We start from the raw sequence: 19,389 nt of genomic DNA, 5'->3' as shown, positions 1-19,389 counted from the left end.
CCAACTCGTTTCCTTCAACCTCCTGGACTCTCTTGAACCGTGTCTCTATTGCAACTCACATCCCACACTCCTACAGTAACTTACATTGTCTCTCTAACCATCAAAAAGAACGCTCTATCAACCGACTAGAGAAAAGACCGAAGATGGATAAATCCAAGCAGAACCCCTCAAAGAAACCTAGTGGCGCCAATTACGTTTCTTCCTCAGGTCACGTCTTAGAAACGTATGCCCTTCCCTTTCCCTTTTCCGTTCCCTCTTTCCAGCCCTCAATCCCGGTCTCCCTCCGGCCGTACCTCTATCTCTCCTATGTTTACCTAAGGTATTCACAGTGGCTCGGTCTCAACACTAACGATCGTGTTCATTAATAGCCCACCCCTCTCAGCCCGTTTGTCGAGATTAGGCGACGATATCTACAATTTCCTCGGCCTCTATTTTGTGTCACTGTTCAGTTTGGACCCGTATACTGCAGCGCAGAATTCGCAGTTCAATACGCGCGGAAGACCGAATATGTATCAGGAGCGTGCGAGATGGGGGGCCACGAACAGAACTGCGGCGGGCGGACAGGCCGGCTTTGGAAGAGGAGAGGGAAGAGGTGGTGGATTTGGAGGAGGAGCGGGCGGCTCAGGAAGAAGAATTGGCGGGATCGATGATGTGAGGAGTCCGGAATGCGGCAGTTGTGGATAAGTCAAGTTGAGTTGAAGGGAAAGGAGGTGAAATAACGGGGAGGGGAAAGACGGGCATGGGATTTGGTCTCATCTGAGCGGAGCGGGAAATGAACCGAGATGATACGCCGCCGCCATTCGAGTAGGCTGAACGGGAACGAAATGCGAGTGGAAAGTTGATTTGACCGAAATACGGCGTCATCAGGCGAGGGAAACATAGCATGACACTGATCCGGGGGCGTTCTGGAATGAAGAACACCGGAGAGTCTGTTGTTTGGTATGATACGGGGTGGTATGATATGGATGGCAAGGCAATGCAAGGCGCTAGTGGTGATGGTTTATTATTAATACACAAGACGCGAATATTTTGAGTTCGGGCTCCTGCGACGCATCCATTGCTACAGGATGAAAACACAGTTCACCGAAGCGTAGCGGAGACGTCATACCTTTCTTCCTCGCATGGAAATCATTTCATCAATCTGTTGTACGACGATGAGCGCCGAAATCGGGTCTCCGCCGTGGACGGTCTACGGAATGAGGCAGTTTAGACAATCCCGATGAGATGCTTCCGGAGTGAAAGGGACCTAAAGCAAGAAGCCAAGGTCGAGCAGGGCTCAAGCAGCGGCTTTCGAGGAATTAAAATTTCGGTCGATATTGAAGCTTTGACTCTGGTCGAATGGTCATTGGTTGACAATGACAAACACAGTCGAGAAATCGCGTCTTCAATCTGTTGCATATCATGGATGGCTGGATATATTGGCTTGATCTCATCCGAGCAAGAACATCCAAAACATATATCATCCCATCCCATGCCATTCAACTCAAGACTTCCCAACCTCCACATTCTTCATAGGAATATCGCCTACAATATCGGCACTGGCCGTTTCGGCACGTCCTGCACGCCTCTTGTTCAAAACATTTTCAATGAATGCCTCTCCGGCTTTGTAACTGCTGCGGACCAAGGGCCCACTCGCGACGTAGAGGAAACCCATCTCAAGAGCCCGTACTCTCCACTGCTCAAAGACATCTGGCGTCACGTATTCATGAACAGCCATATGTCGCTTCGTAGGGCGCATGTACTGTCCGAACGTGACAACGTCAACATCTATGGCGCGTAAATCGCGCAGCGCAGCCCAGATTTGCTCCTCGGTTTCGCCTAAGCCGAGCATGATGGACGTTTTGGTGATGAGGCCGGGTTTCGCTGCTTTGGCTGCCTTTAGGACACTGAGAGATTGTCGGAAGGTCGCCCGACGGTCTCGAACTTGAGGCGTCAATGCCTCGACAGTCTCCACGTTGTGCGCATACACATCTAATCCTGAGGTGGCGACCAATTTAACCATTTCCAGATCTCCGGCATAATCGCCCGTGAGGGACTCGACAAGAATAGAGGGAGCCTTCGATTTGATCTTGCGCACTGTCTCGGCAAAGTGGTGGGCTCCGCCATCTGATAAATCATCACGATCCACACTCGTTAGGACCACATATCCCAAGCCCCATCGTGATAGTGCTTCCGCTGTATGTTCAGGCTCATGCGGATCCAGAGGCGGAGGTGTCTTGGACGTTTTCACACTACAAAACCGACAGCCTCGTGTACAGGTATCACCATTCAGCATGATTGTTGCAGTAGCGGCTGATTTACTGCTTCCGCCCCAGCAGTCGGATATGTTGGGACATCGGGCCTCTTCACAGACTGTGTGTAGATTCAGGCCACGGAGGTCATTTTTGATCTTGTTATAAGATGAACTGTCCGGGATGGGAGTCTTGAGCCAGGGTGGAAGACGGGTAATCTCTTTCTTTTTCCCCTTGGGGCCCACCAGGGCGGTCTTCAAAGCGTATGCCTCGGAAGGATCTAGAGGAGGTTCGTTCCTCGAGATGAAGTCCGAGAGAGAAGGACCGGCACTGAGCTTGTCGGCGAAGCTGGTGGCTCGAACTCGGGGCTTGGTAGTGGGGGTAGGTAGGTCGTCAGTCGTGCTGGCGAATGTTCGGGTCGGGCTCGACGTTGAGGTCGTAGTCGTTGGGAGGAAGACCTGGAAAGGGGAGGACCAAGGGTGCCTGTTAAGACAACGATGGCGAGGGAGACCAGCTGCCATGGTGTAGGAAAGGTAGGGAGATAATAGGGAGGGGCACCAGCAACGTGGGAAGTACGTGGGTGCTTGAATCGAGGATGAAGACAGATGCAGAGACTCGTTGATTTCCGAGTGCGGGCTATTCTCGGATTACCCGCCGCTTTTTGATGTCCCTGTGATTTGTCGGACGGCATCACTGTACCAGGAATACGAGAGTCACGTGGACATAGTTAAAAGCAGCGACCTGCCCTATATCAACTCCCCCTGTATTAGCCTGAGCATTTCCTTTCCCTTCCCCCCAATTGCGAACATTTTGCTACTATATTACTTGCACAAGTTGATCACGATCTTGGTCAATTCTGCCTGGGAGGAGGTGAGTCCATCTTCCTGACGTCGAGTCAATGTCCCAGGGAAGACCATTGCCAATGCTGACTGTATTGTATCTGCTAATTCACGGACATACTCAGCTATTGATATTAACCTCGAAACTTCAGGAATCAGAATGAAGCCGTGACCCAAAAAATACTAATCAACATAACAAAGTCTGAAGATATTTTGAACCTCCGTATCTTTTATTGTCGATCAAAACATCAGATTGCCTCGCCCTTGAGAATGATGATTGTCACGGTAATCGAGTCGGAGAAGCTGGGATAATTTCGAGCACTTCTCATCCCGATGTCTCCGGCCTTTTCGATTTCCCTGTTCCTTTACGGCTCCACCAGTCCCTCCTCTCCAGTCATGAACCTCGCACTCGCTCTGATCAGCGTTCTCAAAACATCCACTTCGTATTCGTTCCTAGGAGCGTATATCAGTAAGAATGTTTCTCCAATTTGCCACCAATTCTTGCCGCCGCCAAACCACCATGGTTGAGTTCTTGCCAATCGATGCCGCTGCGCCCAGCCTTTCTCAATAATAACCCGAGCATCCGGAGGTGAAAAGTAGAGGTGGAGAGAGGTATCACCATGGATATGGCCAAGTTCTCCGTTGGAAATCCGGGCCGTGTCCGAGAGATTTTCTGGCTTGGAAAGAAGGCTTGGGTGAACGAAAAGTGCAGAATGATGCTTTTCAACCCCGGATACCCTTTTTTGCAACAGCTTAGGATTGTTGGTAACAGCTGACGAGAAGAGAGATAATACACGCTATTCAAGATCAGTGGGGAAGGTTCAAAAAGAAAATGGAAAACAGGCACACTCCATCGACCGGAGTCCATGATTAGTTCAAGCTGCCACAACTCACCGTGTTCATTTCTGGTCCCGGACACTGACTGAATTGTCTTTGTGGAGCGATTCCAACGATGACTGGTCGCTCCCCTTTGCGCTCAGGTAGTGCCAGTATCTCCTCGTGAGCTCCAGCATCCGGGTAGTCTTCAGTCCGTGTCGTTTCGTGATCAGCGAGTGTGAAAGGTCTGATGATGATTGAGACTTTTATCCAGCCGAAGACATTGTAGGGTGGACCGCCAGGACCGAGAGCTTTGAACAAACGATAGTCTTGAATGCACCAGTGGACAAGACCGACCAAGAAAACCGTCAGACTGATGAAAAAGAGAATTGAAGGTAAGGACAGGAAGGAAGCCGTAGGCTGAGGTTCAGTGATATTGGGAAGGGTATACAGATCCATAGTTGAATACTGTAAAGGTGAAAAACAAAGGGAATGGCGTCGCGTGCATAAGTGAGAACAGTAAGAGAGAAAAGAGACAGGAGGGAAGAAAAAAAAAAAAAAAAAAGAGGAGATACTTCCTTCGAAGCCTTGAAAGACCAACGGTGGAGTCAGGATTGTTTCGGGCGGTGTGATTGTGTCCAAACCACTCCAGCTGGGACCCAGTTGACTGACGAAGGGGATCAGATTTCCTGGCTAGGGGAGAGGCATGTGGTCTGAGAGAAGAGGGAATAAAGAGGAAGTCGCACAGGATGACGGCGTATCGGGTGACCTACCGTCAAGCTAGAGGAAGATAGATACATGAGACGTAGAGGAGAAGGCAGTTCATTCATCTGGTAGAGACGTGATTGGTCACATTTTCCGGTGCATTGGGCACTTGTAAAAGACGCTCATTTGTTTTCTGGGGGGCTTCGAGCGATGCTGTTGACGTAGGACCTTTTATGCGGGAGGTCACTTGGACACGGCTGCTTTTTTCTCCTGGTGCTCAGAGGGTGCATGAAGTATATCAGCCACCCTTGGCGGGGAATTTCTGACCATCAAGGAATAGCCTATGAGAGACAGCGATAGCCTAATCCAGGGGGGGCATTTCTGACCCAAAAACAACATGTTTTCCTGGAGAAAAGGGGGGGGGAACACTTTTGTCTCAACCGAGGTGGGATGCTGAATGTTTTGTGTGCTATCATGGTCCAAAGCGTGGGGGATTCAATCAGAATTCAAATGTCGGAGTGGGTGAACAAGATCAGCCAGATGTGTTGCCAGGACCTGTCTGGGAAAACCGGATCTAAAACCAGGTACACGGATATGCAACTAAGAGCTCAGGCGGGATCCGTGGGATGAGCGCAGACGGGAGGTGTGAAAGGATGACACCAAATGGCATTCGTTCGATTTTGGGATTCCTCAGTGTGTTGCCCGTGGGTTGGCCATGCATGTTTGGGGCTTTTTTTTGTTTGGCTGGCTGCATTTCCCCTCCAGCTAAATTTGTTTCTAAGCGAAAACGGCCCATCTTCAGAGGGAATCGTGCCCGCGAAGGGATGAGAAAACAAAATATCCAAGTAACCGAACGGTGGTGCAGCATCGTCCAGGGGAAAGCTTCGAGGTGCTGAGCATCATTCAGAGAGTAGAGGTACGAAGTGGGAAGGGTTCGTGGGACTGAATTCGAGAAGGCCAGAAGATCATTGCCTGACCGGAAATCGGGGATTGATCCAGGTGCGAGATTTCCCATTTTGTTGGACGAATGCCCTCGCGTGTTGATTGATCTCTAATGTTAGCCGGAGTAATATGGGGAAGTCGGAGAAGGCGAATCGACCAAAAATAACATGATTCGTGTCAGAAAATAAGTGAGCGGCCAGGCCATAGGCGATCTTTGATCGAGAGTGATGTGACTGAACGGGTAATATGTGGCACGAGGGCAGGATCGGAGAAGAGAGTGTGTCAGCCACATTGACGGTCAGGAACAGGGAGGAACAAGTCGAATTAATGAGGCTGAAAGATCCAAGGCAGAATTGCCTAGCTGCAGGGGGGTTTTTGTGACGAGGCCTGGACTGCATCCATAGTCAAAAATGTTCACCCGCCTTTCGCATCGGTAGAAAGGTTTTTCCACTTCCGCCATCAAGTTAGTACTCAGAGCCCTATTTTTTGCCCTGCGCTGGCGCCTGCGCCCAACATTGTCGCCGCCACGGCCCTCTTTACAAATTCCTGACATTCGAGGCCCTCGACGACATAGAGACAGACGTTCAAACCCCCGAAAATCGCCCATCCCCACTGAAACCGGAAAACTTTGAATTAATTTCACGCACACCATCTGCGTCATCTGCTCATTCTCAGCGCCCGCATCAGTCCGACACTACGACCGAGCAAGATTAGAGGCGAAGACAACAAGTCAACCATTCCTTGCAAAGTCTTGATCCTCTGCCATTTACTGGCTGGCTTCGACTCTACAAACTGCGCTCTTCACCACTAGACACATCCGTTATACTTTCAACTACTAGCCTCGCCTCGTCCTGGACATCCACTCCTATCTTCTACCTAGACTCGCGGCCTTCTCTGCTGCGCGGTCCCCCCTGTCCCTCCTACTCCTCCAGCCCTTCTTTTCGCCTTCGAAACCCAATAGACATAAACTACCTCTACCCTTGCCTTTGTCGATCCAACTTATGTCACTGACGACTCCACTGACAAACCATCTGCGTCTACCCTTTTTTTTTTTTTTTTTGCCCTTTGATTTCTTGCAATCAAATTCAAAAACTCCTGGGCTAATATCTCGATCGCACGCTCTTCACCCTTGCCACTATTGATCAGCATCATTCACCGTGGCTCCCTCCAATCTACAGGCTTGGTGCTCCGATTTCCTACGAAGTCTCTACAGCCTCGTTCAACCACTCCTTCAGCACTTGCCTCCTGACTTCCACGATCACCTCAATACTGCTCTAACAGACTACGCTACCGCTTCCTTCATCCTCCTCTCGCTCACCTTCCTCCTGTATCGGTATCTCATGAGCAGCTACGGCAGTTACGTGACCTACGGAGGTGGGCGTAGTAGGGGTTCGCCTTATACCAGCAGCTTCGCTGATCCTTACACCCGCAACCTCTCGAACCATTTTGAATATATTGATGCCGACCATGGCATGTTGCAAGATGCACACCGTCCGTCGGCGACCAGATTACATGACAATATCGAAGACCCAGATGCCCCCGATGTCGTCCTTGTTCGATATATGGCCTCTCTTATTCCGGTGGAGTTTCCTCCCTATTCTATCAGCGAAGAGAAAGCTTTTGTCGGTCAATTGCGAGATTCGGTCGCCAGCTATTTACACACGGACCCCAGAAAAGTCAGACTAGTTTACAAGAAGCGCGAGTTGAAGAAGGACTCATGGCCGCTACGGAAATATCACATGAAACAGAATAGCGAGGTCGCCGTCATCAAGACTGAAAGCATCATCGATTACAGTGACAGGGATAGTCATTCATCCAGCGGAGAGGAAAGCGAACCGACGTCTTCATCTCAAAATCCCCGCCAGCGGCCTCGTGCGTTGTCCTCGGTCAGACACCGCGGCGACGAACAATCACCCCCCCCAAGAACACCGAACTCCTCCACCTTTCTTCATCCTAACGGCCACGTCTCCTCGGGGACGGCCTCGGAAAGGCAGTCCCGGGGGAGTTTACGACCCGAACCCGACGACCGCTCCTACCGACGAGAACCATCTCGGACTCGTGGAACCTCCCCCCATCCCACTCCAAGTTCGACTCCAGTCCTTTCTTCAATTCCTCCCGCTGCAGACCCTAACAGTCCACTCGGTAAGCTGCAGGCGCTCTCCAACACGTTTAATGACCTATGGCTGCCTCTCTGCCAAAAGTTTACATCCAATCCCCCGTCTGATTCTCAAACCCGAATAAAAGAGCATCGAAAATTGAGCGAAAGTGTCATGACTCATATTCTTCTCAAAGCCGATGAAGTGGAGGTTGATTCAACAGAAGCCCGAGCCTTTCGTAAAAGTCTCATCAACGATGTTAATGATACTATGAAGAAGTTAGATGCGGTGGCACGGGGATGATGGCTGGTTTCGAAGTGTAATTCGCATTGCTGAGGCACGAAAAGAGCATGGATGATCATTCAGACATTTCTTTGGGTTGAATTCATGGGTGGTGAGGTTTGGTACATGCATATCGTGGCGTTGGCGAGTTCAAGGTCCTCTGAAGACTTATTGGCGGTCCGAGCGTCATGACATGAATCGTAGATATGGGTCATGGGCTGATGAGACATTACATGGCGGAAAGGTTCATTCACGATGGGGCAGGATGAGATGCTATGAGGCATCTATAACGTCTGCAAATGGAACTCGGTTGATTCAATCCACAATATCGTTCGCTCCGCGAGATTCTGTTTCCTCTTGTGGTTTTCACTGCGTAGTCGAGGAACTTGCCTTCCTCTTATTGATTCCGAAACTATAAAAGCCTGCCTTGGGCATTTTGGCGCGGTCTCATGATGAAGACCAGTTGGCCATGCTCTGATCCAAACAATTTCGTAGCGCCAGTAATAAGAGATCATTTTCTGATAAGAGTCGGGCATTCTCTGTTCTAATTTCTAGCCAGGGTAATGGGGTCAAGGCTCTTTCTCAACCCAATTGAGGGACTACTTAATAGAGGCTCTGTCATGTTGAGAAGCAATGCAGGCTCATCAAATAGACGCCATTCCTTGCGCATTCTTACCGACTCCCATCCCATCAAGAGTAAAATGTTGAGTCACTTTCGCAGACCCTTGACCACCGGAGACATCCAGCACCGTGACGGCAGCAGGGGTGGTGCCGTTGCCTGGGGACAAGGCATACACGAAGTTTCCTTTAGCAACGAGATCGATAAGTCCGGGATCGCCGTTCGCTGACAAATCAAGCATAGAAATGATGCTCGCGTCCGTCAGACTCATTTCCACGACTCTGTTCACCCCGACATCAGTCACGAATGCGCTGCCCGTGACATCGGAGATGGTGACCCAGCACGTCGCTGATTGACCATCGATTCCTTGCTTTGCCACCAGGCTCGCCATGTTGGTCGTTGGGTCGACGGAGAGGACCGCGCCGCCAAAGGATGCGTCCGTGACGAATACCGATGATGTCCCTGGGATTGGTTTCGAACCGAATAGCACGGCGGTGCCCGAGGGAGAGCTGCGGATATCTTCGGTAGCCAGACTGGCGGTCTCTTTGCAGCCTTGACTTTCCACAGGAAACACCGAGAAGAAGCCAGTGAGGTTTACTGCGGGATCTCCCTTCACTGTTGCAAATAGGCTCGATTCATCTTCAGAGAAGAAAACTTGAGAAACGGTGTTGGTAGGTCCAACTGGCGGAGTGACCTGGTCGAGGCCAAAGGAACGTAAGGCGTCCATGGTTCCGAGGCCTGTGTTCGAAAAGCTCGAACATGATACTCCATTCAGAGTTCCTGTGGTAGCGACACAGGCAAGCCGATTCTTGGCCGATGCTGCGACGGTATTGGGAAATTCTCCTGGGATTGCAACTGGGTCGCCCACCACTGTTAACTTGGTAGGATCTCGAGGGTCGATTGACAACATTGTCAGAGTGTTGCTTCCGGCGTTGACAGCGAACATGTTCTACGTCGGCGTTAGTGGCATGTATGCATTAGGGTCTTAGGAGTCAACAGGCGCATGACGGGACCGAGCTCATGAACTTACATTGCCCGCAATAGTCAAAGATGACTGTGAAATCAATGCATCAGGAGCTGCTGGTTCGTTTGTATCTCCGTTGATGCTGTTGGATCCTGTGCCCTCAGTCGGTGTGAGGGTGCCCATCGACAAAGTCCCGTCCGAGGCAACGGGTAGCGCAACCACCGAGTTGACCGGATCATTGGCGATGAAATAGATTGCTTTTGGACCTGTCGTATGGCCGGGAGGGCCTGAGGGCTTTCCTCGATGAGCCGCCGGGGCTGCGAAAGCGGCGAGGCTGAAGGATGCAACAAGCAGAATGGATTGAGAAAGCGTGGCCAACATTCTGAGATCAGGAATAGTAATGAGCGTATCTATCTTCGCCAAAGATGGACTGAGTGGGATTGAAAATAGCTGTTGAGAATGATGATCGGGCTCCTTACTTCATTGAAGAGCAGAAAAGAGCTTCTTCTTCCATGAGCCGCCCGCTCATTATATAGATATCTGCGTGACGGAGCTGTCTCAGAGAATCTCACGGTTTTCATGCCTTTCTCGTCGTAACTCATGGCCGCAATTTGGATCTGTGGCATTCAATAACTTGGACTTACAAAGTGCGTCCGTCCGTCCTAGTTTGGTGTCCGATTACTTGATATAAAATTTCCTCTTTGCATCCTGGCTCCGTGCCAGGGTTTATTGGCGCCGTCTCCAGACTAGTCTGATTCTGGGAGACTTTGATTATACAACAATCCTGCAACATGTTAGGGTTAGATGTGGGGACAGGGCTTGCATTACCGCTCGGGGCCGAAACGATGGCGAAACCGGCGAGATCGACTACCTGTTGATGTCGTCGGTTTCTAGTTTCTCTTCTTTTCTCTTTCAATGAATTTGTGAGTACTCGACCTGTGAGCTCGAGTTGCTCTGTTTCGGTCAACAAGCGAAGACATTAGACATTGTAAACGCAGTGATCTCCCTCGTCACGAGGATTTAAAGGATGACGGATATATTTCGCCCGCTCTTCCGAACGGTGGAAGGTATCTGAGCCGGCAAGTGCTCTCAAAGCTCAATGCTAACGCTTTGAGTTCAGACAGAGTAGCGAATCGTCGGGAGCAGCTGCGAAAGGCTCAAAAGTCAGTGGAACCAAAGGGCTCAGGGCTGGTGTCGATGATAATGGGAGGTTATATATACTCCATGGAATCCTTCCTGACCACGTCTTAATGAATGAGACGATAAACTCAGGGACGATACCGGTCATGATGAGAGCTCGATACCCTTGGGACATCCTCCATATATACGTCTCCAACCAAGACAACATGTCGCATGGTTGATGCTGTCATCATAACGATACCTTCCGTATCGTATCGGGCGTAACCCGTCATTATCATGATGATCGGCACCAGGCCTAGAGCCCGAAGTCAGATGCAGGTGCACAAACGCTGACGCTGTCTTTGATTTCTCAGAACGTTTCGGGAAAGGCGCGATCAATACCTCAGGACGTTGGAGAGGCAAGTCAAACGTCTTCAGGCGAACGAGGCGATGTTGCAGAATGACGTTGACCGGCTTCAGTATGAGGTCTCGGAGATGAAGAGACAGCTTGGCCTCAGCGATGGAGAAAGTCGCAAGTTCAAGCGAGCTTTCAACATGAACGGCTTTGGGAGTCTCGAGATTTCGTCCGAAGCGGGCGGAAATTCGTATTACTCTCCCGCCTATGGTGGCAACTCATATACCAGCACTATTGTGTGGATTGAAGCTCGCAATGGCGAGCCTCACCAGCTGCATGTTCAGGAAATTCAGCAGGATATCAATCATGCGTTTCCACCAAGAGAAGATTCTGAAAATAGCTCTTCGCCTGAGAACATGTCCTTTCCCCAACCTGTCTCCTGGGGTGAAGAGTGGCTAGGTAAGATATTCGCTTGGAAATTTCGCTGTTGTCGGCTGGCTGAAAGGGACGAAATATAGGACAGAGCCAATCGTTCGATTCTCGTGCGCACATTCACGGTTCGATACTTCAGAGAAGTCATGCATTTGTTGGTCAGCTCGACCTCGTGATTGTGGGCATGGAATTCGTTCTCAAGTGAGTCGTATTGCCCACCCATAACCTGCGAAGGGTAGAGCTCGCTCTCAATCTAAGACAAACGTACAGACTCGAGAGTCCCTGTCTCCCTCATATCCATCATACACCCACGGACAATAATTCTGCTCATGGTCACGTGCATACAGCTTCAGCTGCGGTGCTGTGCTGCTCCCCTTCCGACCAGTCAATGTCATCTTCGGCATGGAAAGCACCCAAAGAAATCATGAACCGACTACTAGATATCTCCCATGATCTGCCATTAGAAGGGTGGGAACTAACACCAGTTCAAGTATGGCACCAGATAAGGAACGATTCTAGCTTCGGGACGATGAAAATCAAAGACTTGAACTTCTTGTCTGAGAGACTTTTGGCTCATGTCAAGTGTTATGGGTAGGTGGAAACACCCTTCCATAGGGATGCTTACGGCCGTCCGTCCACTAACAGAATTTCCGGGCAGTTTCGGCGCTGTTGTCAGGCAAGATTTTCTGAAATCATTGCTTTCCAAAGCATTTGTTTGAGATTATGTCAAGACGAGGACGATGCCTCACGCAAAATGCTTGTCGGGATGAACATTTTATTGCTGAGACCAAAGTTGATTAATCAAGAGTTGCTTCCCCATGGCGTGTGAAGAATCCTTAACGTTTCCGATCGCAAAAATTCCAGAAACAGGTTGGCTATATGGGTCGGGGCTGGGTGCCAATAATGGTGGCCCAGTATGCAATACCACAATGGTTCGGGAAGCAAAGTTTGACGTTTGACAAAGAGTCCAAGAATCCAAGACTGCAAGCTGAACTTTGTTCGCTCATACTTATCCGGACAGAGCATGGTCCCGCGATTGGCAGCTCGATTGGCAGCTCTAGTCAAAAAGTCTATATCGGAAATTCTTTGCGCATCCAACCCCCAAAAAGTTAGCAATGACCTCTGTGTTCGTCTACTGGATCTAAACTGCATTACTTATCTCGCTGCCCGATCTAAGGGCCTCGATTTTAAAAGTTTGTACCATACCATTCGACTGAACTTACAAGATTTCGTTCGACACAGCACAGAATATTAGTCGTCATGACCGAACTAAAAGAACGCCGCTACCTCATTCGCCGGCCCCAGGCTCTTCAATATTTTTACCGAGGCGAACTCAAGAAGCTTCAGGAGAAAGAGCGCGTCGCTGGCCGCTTCGAGTTGTTTTTGGATTTGCTATGTATGTACGTCCCTATTGTATCTGCTGTCTCTTTGTCAGTCTCGAAGGGGTTGAAACTGAAAGTCGATATTAATTTGTTGCAATTTATTGTAGATGTTGCTATCGTAAGTTGGCAGCTCCGTCGTGGTCGTGTTCGGGGTATTGACGAGGAACAGATTGCCAATTTCTCAGACAGCCTTGCGGAGGATGCGACGCCTCAAAATCTCGTCAAGTTCATACTCATTTTTGCTCCGGCATGGTATGCGTTGAATACATGCTTTCTCACCGGACACTGGTGTTGATGTGACGTTGCCGACAGGCATGCCTGGGCCGATGCCAAAGAGAACGCCAACAACTACTACAACGACGACGTGCTGCAGCGCGTCGGTGTCCTCTGGGTCATGGCCTTACTGGTGGTCTACGGCAACAATGCTAACCTTGTCACCGAGGATATTGGAGCAATAAGACTTACCGTGGCCACGTACATGGTGTTGCGATTCTCGCAGATCTGCCTCTATGCCCTGTACAGCATCGCGAGCCATCACCACCGAACGCAGAATCGGGCATATTTCCTGGCCATTCTCGTCGGATTGTGTATTTGGATCCCCCTTCTCTTTGAGTCCATCAGTCTGCGTACGAAGATCGCGGTGGCTGTCGTTGGTATTGTGTACGAAGTGGGTTCCTCTTGCTTCATTTCGCACGGTGGCTGATCTTTGTGCAGGAATTCTGCTATGTCTTGACTTTTGGCCCGTGGCTCGCGAGATGGCTGAAGCTGGATTATTCGACGGCGGTCGACATCGATCACGAGAATGACCGATACACTGCTTTCACGATCCTCGTGCTCGGCGAGTTCACATACGCTATCCTGGTGGGATCTCCGGCCGCCGGAGCACTCACATTGAAGACGTTGCGAGCCGTGGAGACTCTCATCATCGCATTCTGCTTTAATTCGATGTACGTGTACTGCGATGGTGCGACGGAGAGTGTACATCCTATTCGACGAGCGGTTTGGAGCTCATTCAGTTGGCTTTTGATCCATTTGCCTCTGTCTGCCGGACTGATGCTTGGAGGACACATATCGGCCGCAACAGTACCTGAAGAAAGATTGAACTCAGGCCAGCGATGGCTTTGGGGTGGTGGTCTTGGCTTGGGGACTTTCTGCCTCTTCCTTATCGCTCTGCTGTACAAAGACGATGACCCCAAAGGGTTTCTGAGGTTCTCAAAGGTATGTCTGGCAGTCGTCATGCAACGGCCCTGGCTGACAAAGCATAGCCTGTCCGACTCTTTCCTCGCCTGCTGGTTTCAATCACCTTTGTCCTTCTACCGCTGACGTCGGAGGAGCAGCTTGATGCTACCCACCTTGTGTCGGTGGGGGCTGGATTGATGGTTCTTGTAGTGGCGTGGGAGACGGTGGGAAGTCTCGAAAAGGATGCGTGCCTGTTTGAAAGCTGGAATCTGACAAGAGATGACGCTGATAGTTCAGAGGACGGTGAGGAGGTAGAGATCCTCCGCGGTGAAACGACAGCTACCCGCGAGGGAGAGTCGGACGCACGGCCCGGACTGGATCGTCACTATGGGACCTACTGAATGACAGTCTTGGGAGGCCCCCATCTTTGAAAGATGTATGATTATTCCTCCACGATGGAATCCAATTGATTCCACGCGGACCATGAGACCGTGCACATACACAGTATCTTACTCCCACAAAATATTCATCTCCAGGTCCACATGCAGGGGATATCCAAGTCCACCACGTGGAACTCAGCCAGCCTGACGCCAGACGTGGAGCGCATCCGATATATCCCCGCAATCCCCAAGGTCATTAATCATAAGAAGCCGCTTGGGATTCTGGCTCATCCGCCCTGGTGGATTTTCCGGTGGATTTTCCCCCGCAAACTCTCATCGACGAAGTTGGAAGTTTGATGGGGTGAGAGCCAATGGTTACCTCCTGTTCTCGACCGGACCGGAATGCACAAGTTGCAGTGTGGCTGTCCAGAATATTACCCCCAATACCGTCCATCTCTGCCGGTGTGTCGGTATGGCTGTCAGTGAACCTAGCTTGTGACAGTCTCTCCTCTCTCCTATCTCTACCCGAAGCGGTGCAACATTGTTCCGATATGAAGATGATAGAAAGTGACCGATGGTCGAGACAAAGCTGAACAAACCAACTAGACCACCTGAACCACCAATTCCGAAGGCTAAGCTGAAGGTCAAAAGGTCCCGCAAGAAAGTTACACCCCCAGACTTCCCAAGCGTCCCACCACGCTACCCCGGTTTCCAAGTAGGCCGCCCACAAATCTTCCTGGTCTTGTATAGCCTATCACGACAAGTTTTGAGGTGGGACGCGGTAACGTCGGCCTCAGTGGTTCCTCTCCTACAAAGGCCTGTCTCTTCGCTTCAAGTTTTCTCGATGATCGAAACGACGACCATTCGGTGTCGGGTTGAATTCGTACAAAGATGACTACCAACACTCCCTCTGATTCTTCGGTGGAGAAAGATGACCTGCGCAACGAGGCCCAGCATGTCCCTATTGACGAGAAGGGAGTAATGCCTGAAGGAAAACACGTCGAGAAGATCGATGCACGAGACGGGAATCTCGTCTATGATGACGCAGACGAAGAACCAGAAATCCATGCTCGAACCTGGGTTGCCATCGCTGCCATGTTCATCTTAAATCTGGTTCAGGTTTTTGCTCTTCAGGCCCCGCCTGCTGTTGTAAGTACCCCAAACCCAATAACATCTACACTCATCTCATTCCTAAACAACACGCTCACACAACCTCCTTCCTGGTATAGCTCGACTGGATCGGAAAATCCCTCGACAATCCAGAGACTCAGACTTGGGTCCCCAATTCACTCTCTCTTGTGCAAGCAGTCCTTGGACCGGTCATTTCCTCCGCCTCAGACACCTTCCAAGCACGGAAAATTCTACTTGTTGGCTCATCGCTTGTGTCTCTAATTGGATCTGCCATTGCACCTGGCTCTGGAGACATCTACAGACTCATTGTTGCTCAAACACTTATTGGGGTGGGATTTGCTTCCGTGCCTCTAGCATATTCCGTACCTAGTGAGATCTTACCCCGAAGATGGCGACCGAGTAAGTCTTAAGTTGGTGTCTTAAAGAGGTTTTCTCTACCTTACTTGCCTCTAACCGGTATGATCTGAATAGTGACGCAGGCGGGCATGAATATCGCCGCAGCCTTGGGTGCCATCTCAGGCCCATTGTCCATCGGTGCTTTGACACAAGCAGATCCGATTGATGGATGGCGGAAGTTTTACGTGCGTTCCTCATTCCTTCTCTCTCTCTCTCTCTCCCTGTGTGTGTGTGCGTATTGACGAACTTTGCAGTGGATCCAAATGGGTCTCTGGGGAGCAACAGCTCTCGGAATCTTTATCGGCTACAGACCACCCAAACGACACACTCGTCTCGATCATCTCTCCTTCTGGCAAAAGCTAGGCCACCTCGATCTCCCCGGATTTGGCCTCCTCACCGCCGGCTTGTCACTCTTCCTCACGGGCTTGAACCTCGGAGGCGGACTATACAGCTGGACCAACTCACGCACGCTGACGACGCTCGTAATCGGCATCATCATTCTCATTGCCTTTGGAATCTACGAGTGGAAAGGCACCCGCACGGGTATTTTGCATCATGACCTCTTCCGAGGAGGCAAGGCTGCAGGACGCACCTTCGCCATTTGCGTCGGCCTCATCTTCATCGAAGGCATCATGCTCTTCTCCTACATTATCTTTTATCCCGTCATGTAAGTACTCTCTCCCCTCCCCCTATTCGATCCTCATTCCTTCAAGTACCTAAACCTAATTGACGATGAATTTCAGGACATCCTCGCTCTTCGAACAAGACCCGTTCCTCCTCGCCGCTCGCGCCCAACCTTTCTGGATAGCAGGCGGCATCGCAACCGTGATCTGGGGCTACTCAAGCACCCGATTCCGCACGATTCGCGAACCTCTGTTCCTCGGCTACCTGATCTTCACGGTCGGCATCATCGGCTTCGCCACGATCCAGCCTGACGACGACTTCAACGCACTCGCCTTTGCAGCCGTAGCGGGCTTTGGCTTCGGATCCCCCTTAATCCTGATCATCACGGGTGTCCAACTCTCAACACCACACGCACTCATCGCCACCGCAACCGCTGTGACAACCTCTTCCCGCGCCGTCGCCGCCACAGTCTTCACCGCAATCTACGCCGCCGCCTTCAACACACAACTCGAAACCAACCTGCCCAACGACGTGGGCAAAGCGGCCCTCGGCGCCGGATTGCCCGCCTCTTCGCTCGAAGCTTTCGTCGGCGCCCTCGCGTCCGGTGACACAGACAGCCTCGCCAATATCCCCGGCGTGACGCCGACGATTATCAACCTGGGCGTTGCAGCGCTGAGACACGCCTTCGCCGACTCCGTGCGCGTCGTGTATATTATTGCCGCCCCCTTCGGCGCGCTCGCCTGTGTGGCGTGCTGTTTCCTGGGCGATCTGAGAAAGACGATGAATTACTTTGTCGATGCTCCCGTGGAGGATCTCCATGCGAAACACCGTCATGGGCATGGGCATCAGCATCAGGGTGAACAGGCGGCATGATTCTCATTCCCGTAGTTTAAAGCCGTGTTAAAAATTGTGAACGATAATAAGCTCAACTCGGCTGATAGAAGGAGGCCAGGTCCGGTATGCGAGAAGTATACGCTACGGGCTGGGTTTAGGCCAAGTCAGGTCTGATTTGACCTTGACTTGACTCACTGGGCTTGATGCCGTGTGGTATACTTTGATTAGTGGAATCTTTCAAATAAGAAATAAAATCTGTATCTTATTGACCCCTACCGAAGAGTGAACCAAAGAACCCCAATTTCTGGGCGCCAATTTTTTTTTTAGAAAATATTTTTGATTTTTCTTTCTCCCCCCTTCTTTTGCCTATTGCTCTTCCTAAAGGTTGCGAGAATGTACCATCTACTATTCCAACTTCAAGAGGCACCTCATATCCTTTTGTACGTTGAATAAAAAACACGTCGTCAACATGATTGAAAGACATCCTGACCTCGTTGAATCTACCTTGCTGGAACATCTCTACAGCAATAGCCTCGTCTATGACGTTGTAGAATGTACAGAATAGTGATGAGCGGTGCTGTTCATTGCCAATACTGAGACCGTATATATACTCTCCAACAGAAGCACAGTATACACTGGAAATACCCAGACATCACGTGACAATGCCAAGCCATGGGTCTCACGTTATTGGCCAATAAAATTTGTCTTGGCAAGACTTGGCATCGCGCGCTCACTGCGTCAAAACCACGTGATTTCAACCGGAAAATTCAAGTATATATTTTACTCGGCCAGAATTTACCTCAAAATTGACACAATTGAACACCAAATCGTGGTTGACCTATCAAGGACGAAACTGAGTGGGAGCACTCCGGTTTTAGTCGAACCGATAGAATTGAGGGACCCCACTAGTGTTAGATCATAGGGGGCAAGAGGGTTGTCCGGCCTAGCTCCATTGAGTCTAGGTGCCCTAGATGGGTAAACGTAATGCTCCAGCCAGCGACTTGTTGATGTCCACCTGTTGATACCGTTTAGGAGATCACTCCTTAAGTTGAACTTGTCCGACTGAAAACTTTCGCTGGTTGTGGCGCCCCATCTATAACCCAGTTATACACTGGCTATAGGAGGGGACTCGAATCTTTTTTTTTTAAATTTCAGCTGTCATGGTGCGCGTGGGGTTGGGGAAGTTAGCCGAGTAGAACTTCTTCGTGGGCGTACCACGAACCTGAAGTAGCTCTTCGAGCTACGTCTCAGTCTTAGTCCTGCTGTCAAACTTCTTGCCTACGGTATGCACGCTTTGAGGCACATCTGGTGATCGTGGAGGTAGGGAATCTAATACGCTCGAAGTTGGGAGTCTCGGGAGGTAGAAACTCGTCCAAAGATACATTCATTTGCAATCCCAGGTTCACAACCGTAGGGCTTGGGTGTTTTCGGGGATGTGTGGGTTTCTACCAAGGATTCTGGCTTACGCTAAACTACATTCGTTTACGGAAACATATATAAGTAAAGCGGCCACCCCCAGCAGATAGTTTTAGTTAGTTTATTCTCTTCCCGCCGCTACAACCACAGATGCGTGGGGTCACGTGTCAAGGGTATATATACGCTATACGCCGTACAGGCAACGAACAGCATTGATGATGTAGAGTCAAAAGCGCTTAGTGTGAGTGTACAGAGTAGTCAGAAGGGGTGTATGAATTAGAATCCCCCCAACACCAAAAAAGCAACAGGTTCCGTATGGGCCGAAAATCCATAAATGAACGACATGCTTCGTCTGATGCAGCAGACGTCCTCAGCGTCGAAGGGAAAGACGAGACTTTATGTTTGTTGCGACTACATACACTTGACATACGATACTTGGTCCCACAGGGGTATGTGACCAGGAAAGCAGCTAGAAATCTTTCTTCTAAAGAGTTTTACCCTTGTACGGTTTCGATTATGAAATCGACCGTGTCACTGTCGGCCGGTCCATTTTGTTTTATCACATCTTTGCGAGGTTGATTCACTTGGATGCGTCTTTGACTGTCATCTACCCAGATACCGAGTCATATACACATGGTGTTTACGTG

The 19,389-nt window shown here is 50.3% G+C and overlaps 7 protein-coding genes across 7 annotated transcripts; 4 read left to right on the top strand and 3 right to left on the bottom strand.

Moving 5' to 3' along the window:
• Positions 1–1,483: 1,483 nt before the first annotated feature.
• Positions 1,484–2,752, bottom strand: Z518_08003 (lipoyl synthase, mitochondrial; the record flags this gene model as incomplete). Its single annotated transcript, XM_013413746.1, has 1 exon — positions 1,484–2,752. The coding sequence occupies one exon, from the start codon at positions 2,750–2,752 to the stop codon at positions 1,484–1,486; it is 1,269 nt and encodes a 422-aa protein (XP_013269200.1).
• A 683-nt stretch (positions 2,753–3,435) lies between these two features.
• Z518_08002 (uncharacterized protein) lies at positions 3,436–4,345 on the bottom strand (the record flags this gene model as incomplete). Its single annotated transcript, XM_013413745.1, has 2 exons — positions 3,436–3,867; positions 3,965–4,345. The coding sequence occupies 2 exons, from the start codon at positions 4,343–4,345 to the stop codon at positions 3,436–3,438; spliced, it is 813 nt and encodes a 270-aa protein (XP_013269199.1).
• Positions 4,346–6,873: 2,528 nt separating this feature from the next.
• Positions 6,874–7,932, top strand: Z518_08001 (uncharacterized protein; the record flags this gene model as incomplete). The annotated part of the gene is made up of 1 exon (XM_013413744.1): positions 6,874–7,932. One exon carries the CDS (start codon positions 6,874–6,876, stop codon positions 7,930–7,932), a length of 1,059 nt encoding a protein of 352 aa, XP_013269198.1.
• A 623-nt stretch (positions 7,933–8,555) lies between these two features.
• Z518_08000 (uncharacterized protein) lies at positions 8,556–9,875 on the bottom strand (the record flags this gene model as incomplete). The annotated part of the gene is made up of 2 exons (XM_013413743.1): positions 8,556–9,479; positions 9,561–9,875. The coding sequence occupies 2 exons, from the start codon at positions 9,873–9,875 to the stop codon at positions 8,556–8,558; spliced, it is 1,239 nt and encodes a 412-aa protein (XP_013269197.1).
• Positions 9,876–11,168: 1,293 nt separating this feature from the next.
• Positions 11,169–11,605, top strand: Z518_07999 (uncharacterized protein; the record flags this gene model as incomplete). The annotated part of the gene is made up of 2 exons (XM_013413742.1): positions 11,169–11,427; positions 11,487–11,605. The coding sequence occupies 2 exons, from the start codon at positions 11,169–11,171 to the stop codon at positions 11,603–11,605; spliced, it is 378 nt and encodes a 125-aa protein (XP_013269196.1).
• A 1,055-nt stretch (positions 11,606–12,660) lies between these two features.
• Positions 12,661–14,362, top strand: Z518_07998 (uncharacterized protein; the record flags this gene model as incomplete). Its single annotated transcript, XM_013413741.1, has 5 exons — positions 12,661–12,900; positions 12,952–13,034; positions 13,095–13,449; positions 13,497–14,000; positions 14,048–14,362. 5 exons carry the CDS (start codon positions 12,661–12,663, stop codon positions 14,360–14,362), a joined length of 1,497 nt encoding a protein of 498 aa, XP_013269195.1.
• An 870-nt stretch (positions 14,363–15,232) lies between these two features.
• Z518_07997 (uncharacterized protein) lies at positions 15,233–17,365 on the top strand (the record flags this gene model as incomplete). The annotated part of the gene is made up of 5 exons (XM_013413740.1): positions 15,233–15,490; positions 15,571–15,871; positions 15,944–16,053; positions 16,123–16,535; positions 16,612–17,365. 5 exons carry the CDS (start codon positions 15,233–15,235, stop codon positions 17,363–17,365), a joined length of 1,836 nt encoding a protein of 611 aa, XP_013269194.1.
• Positions 17,366–19,389: the final 2,024 nt, after the last annotated feature.

The sequence above is a fragment of the Rhinocladiella mackenziei genome (genome assembly GCF_000835555.1).
Source record: "Rhinocladiella mackenziei CBS 650.93 unplaced genomic scaffold supercont1.6, whole genome shotgun sequence".
In the NCBI taxonomy this organism is placed as follows: Eukaryota; Fungi; Ascomycota; class Eurotiomycetes; order Chaetothyriales; family Herpotrichiellaceae; genus Rhinocladiella; species Rhinocladiella mackenziei.
This window is presented reverse-complemented; position numbering and strand designations above follow the sequence as displayed.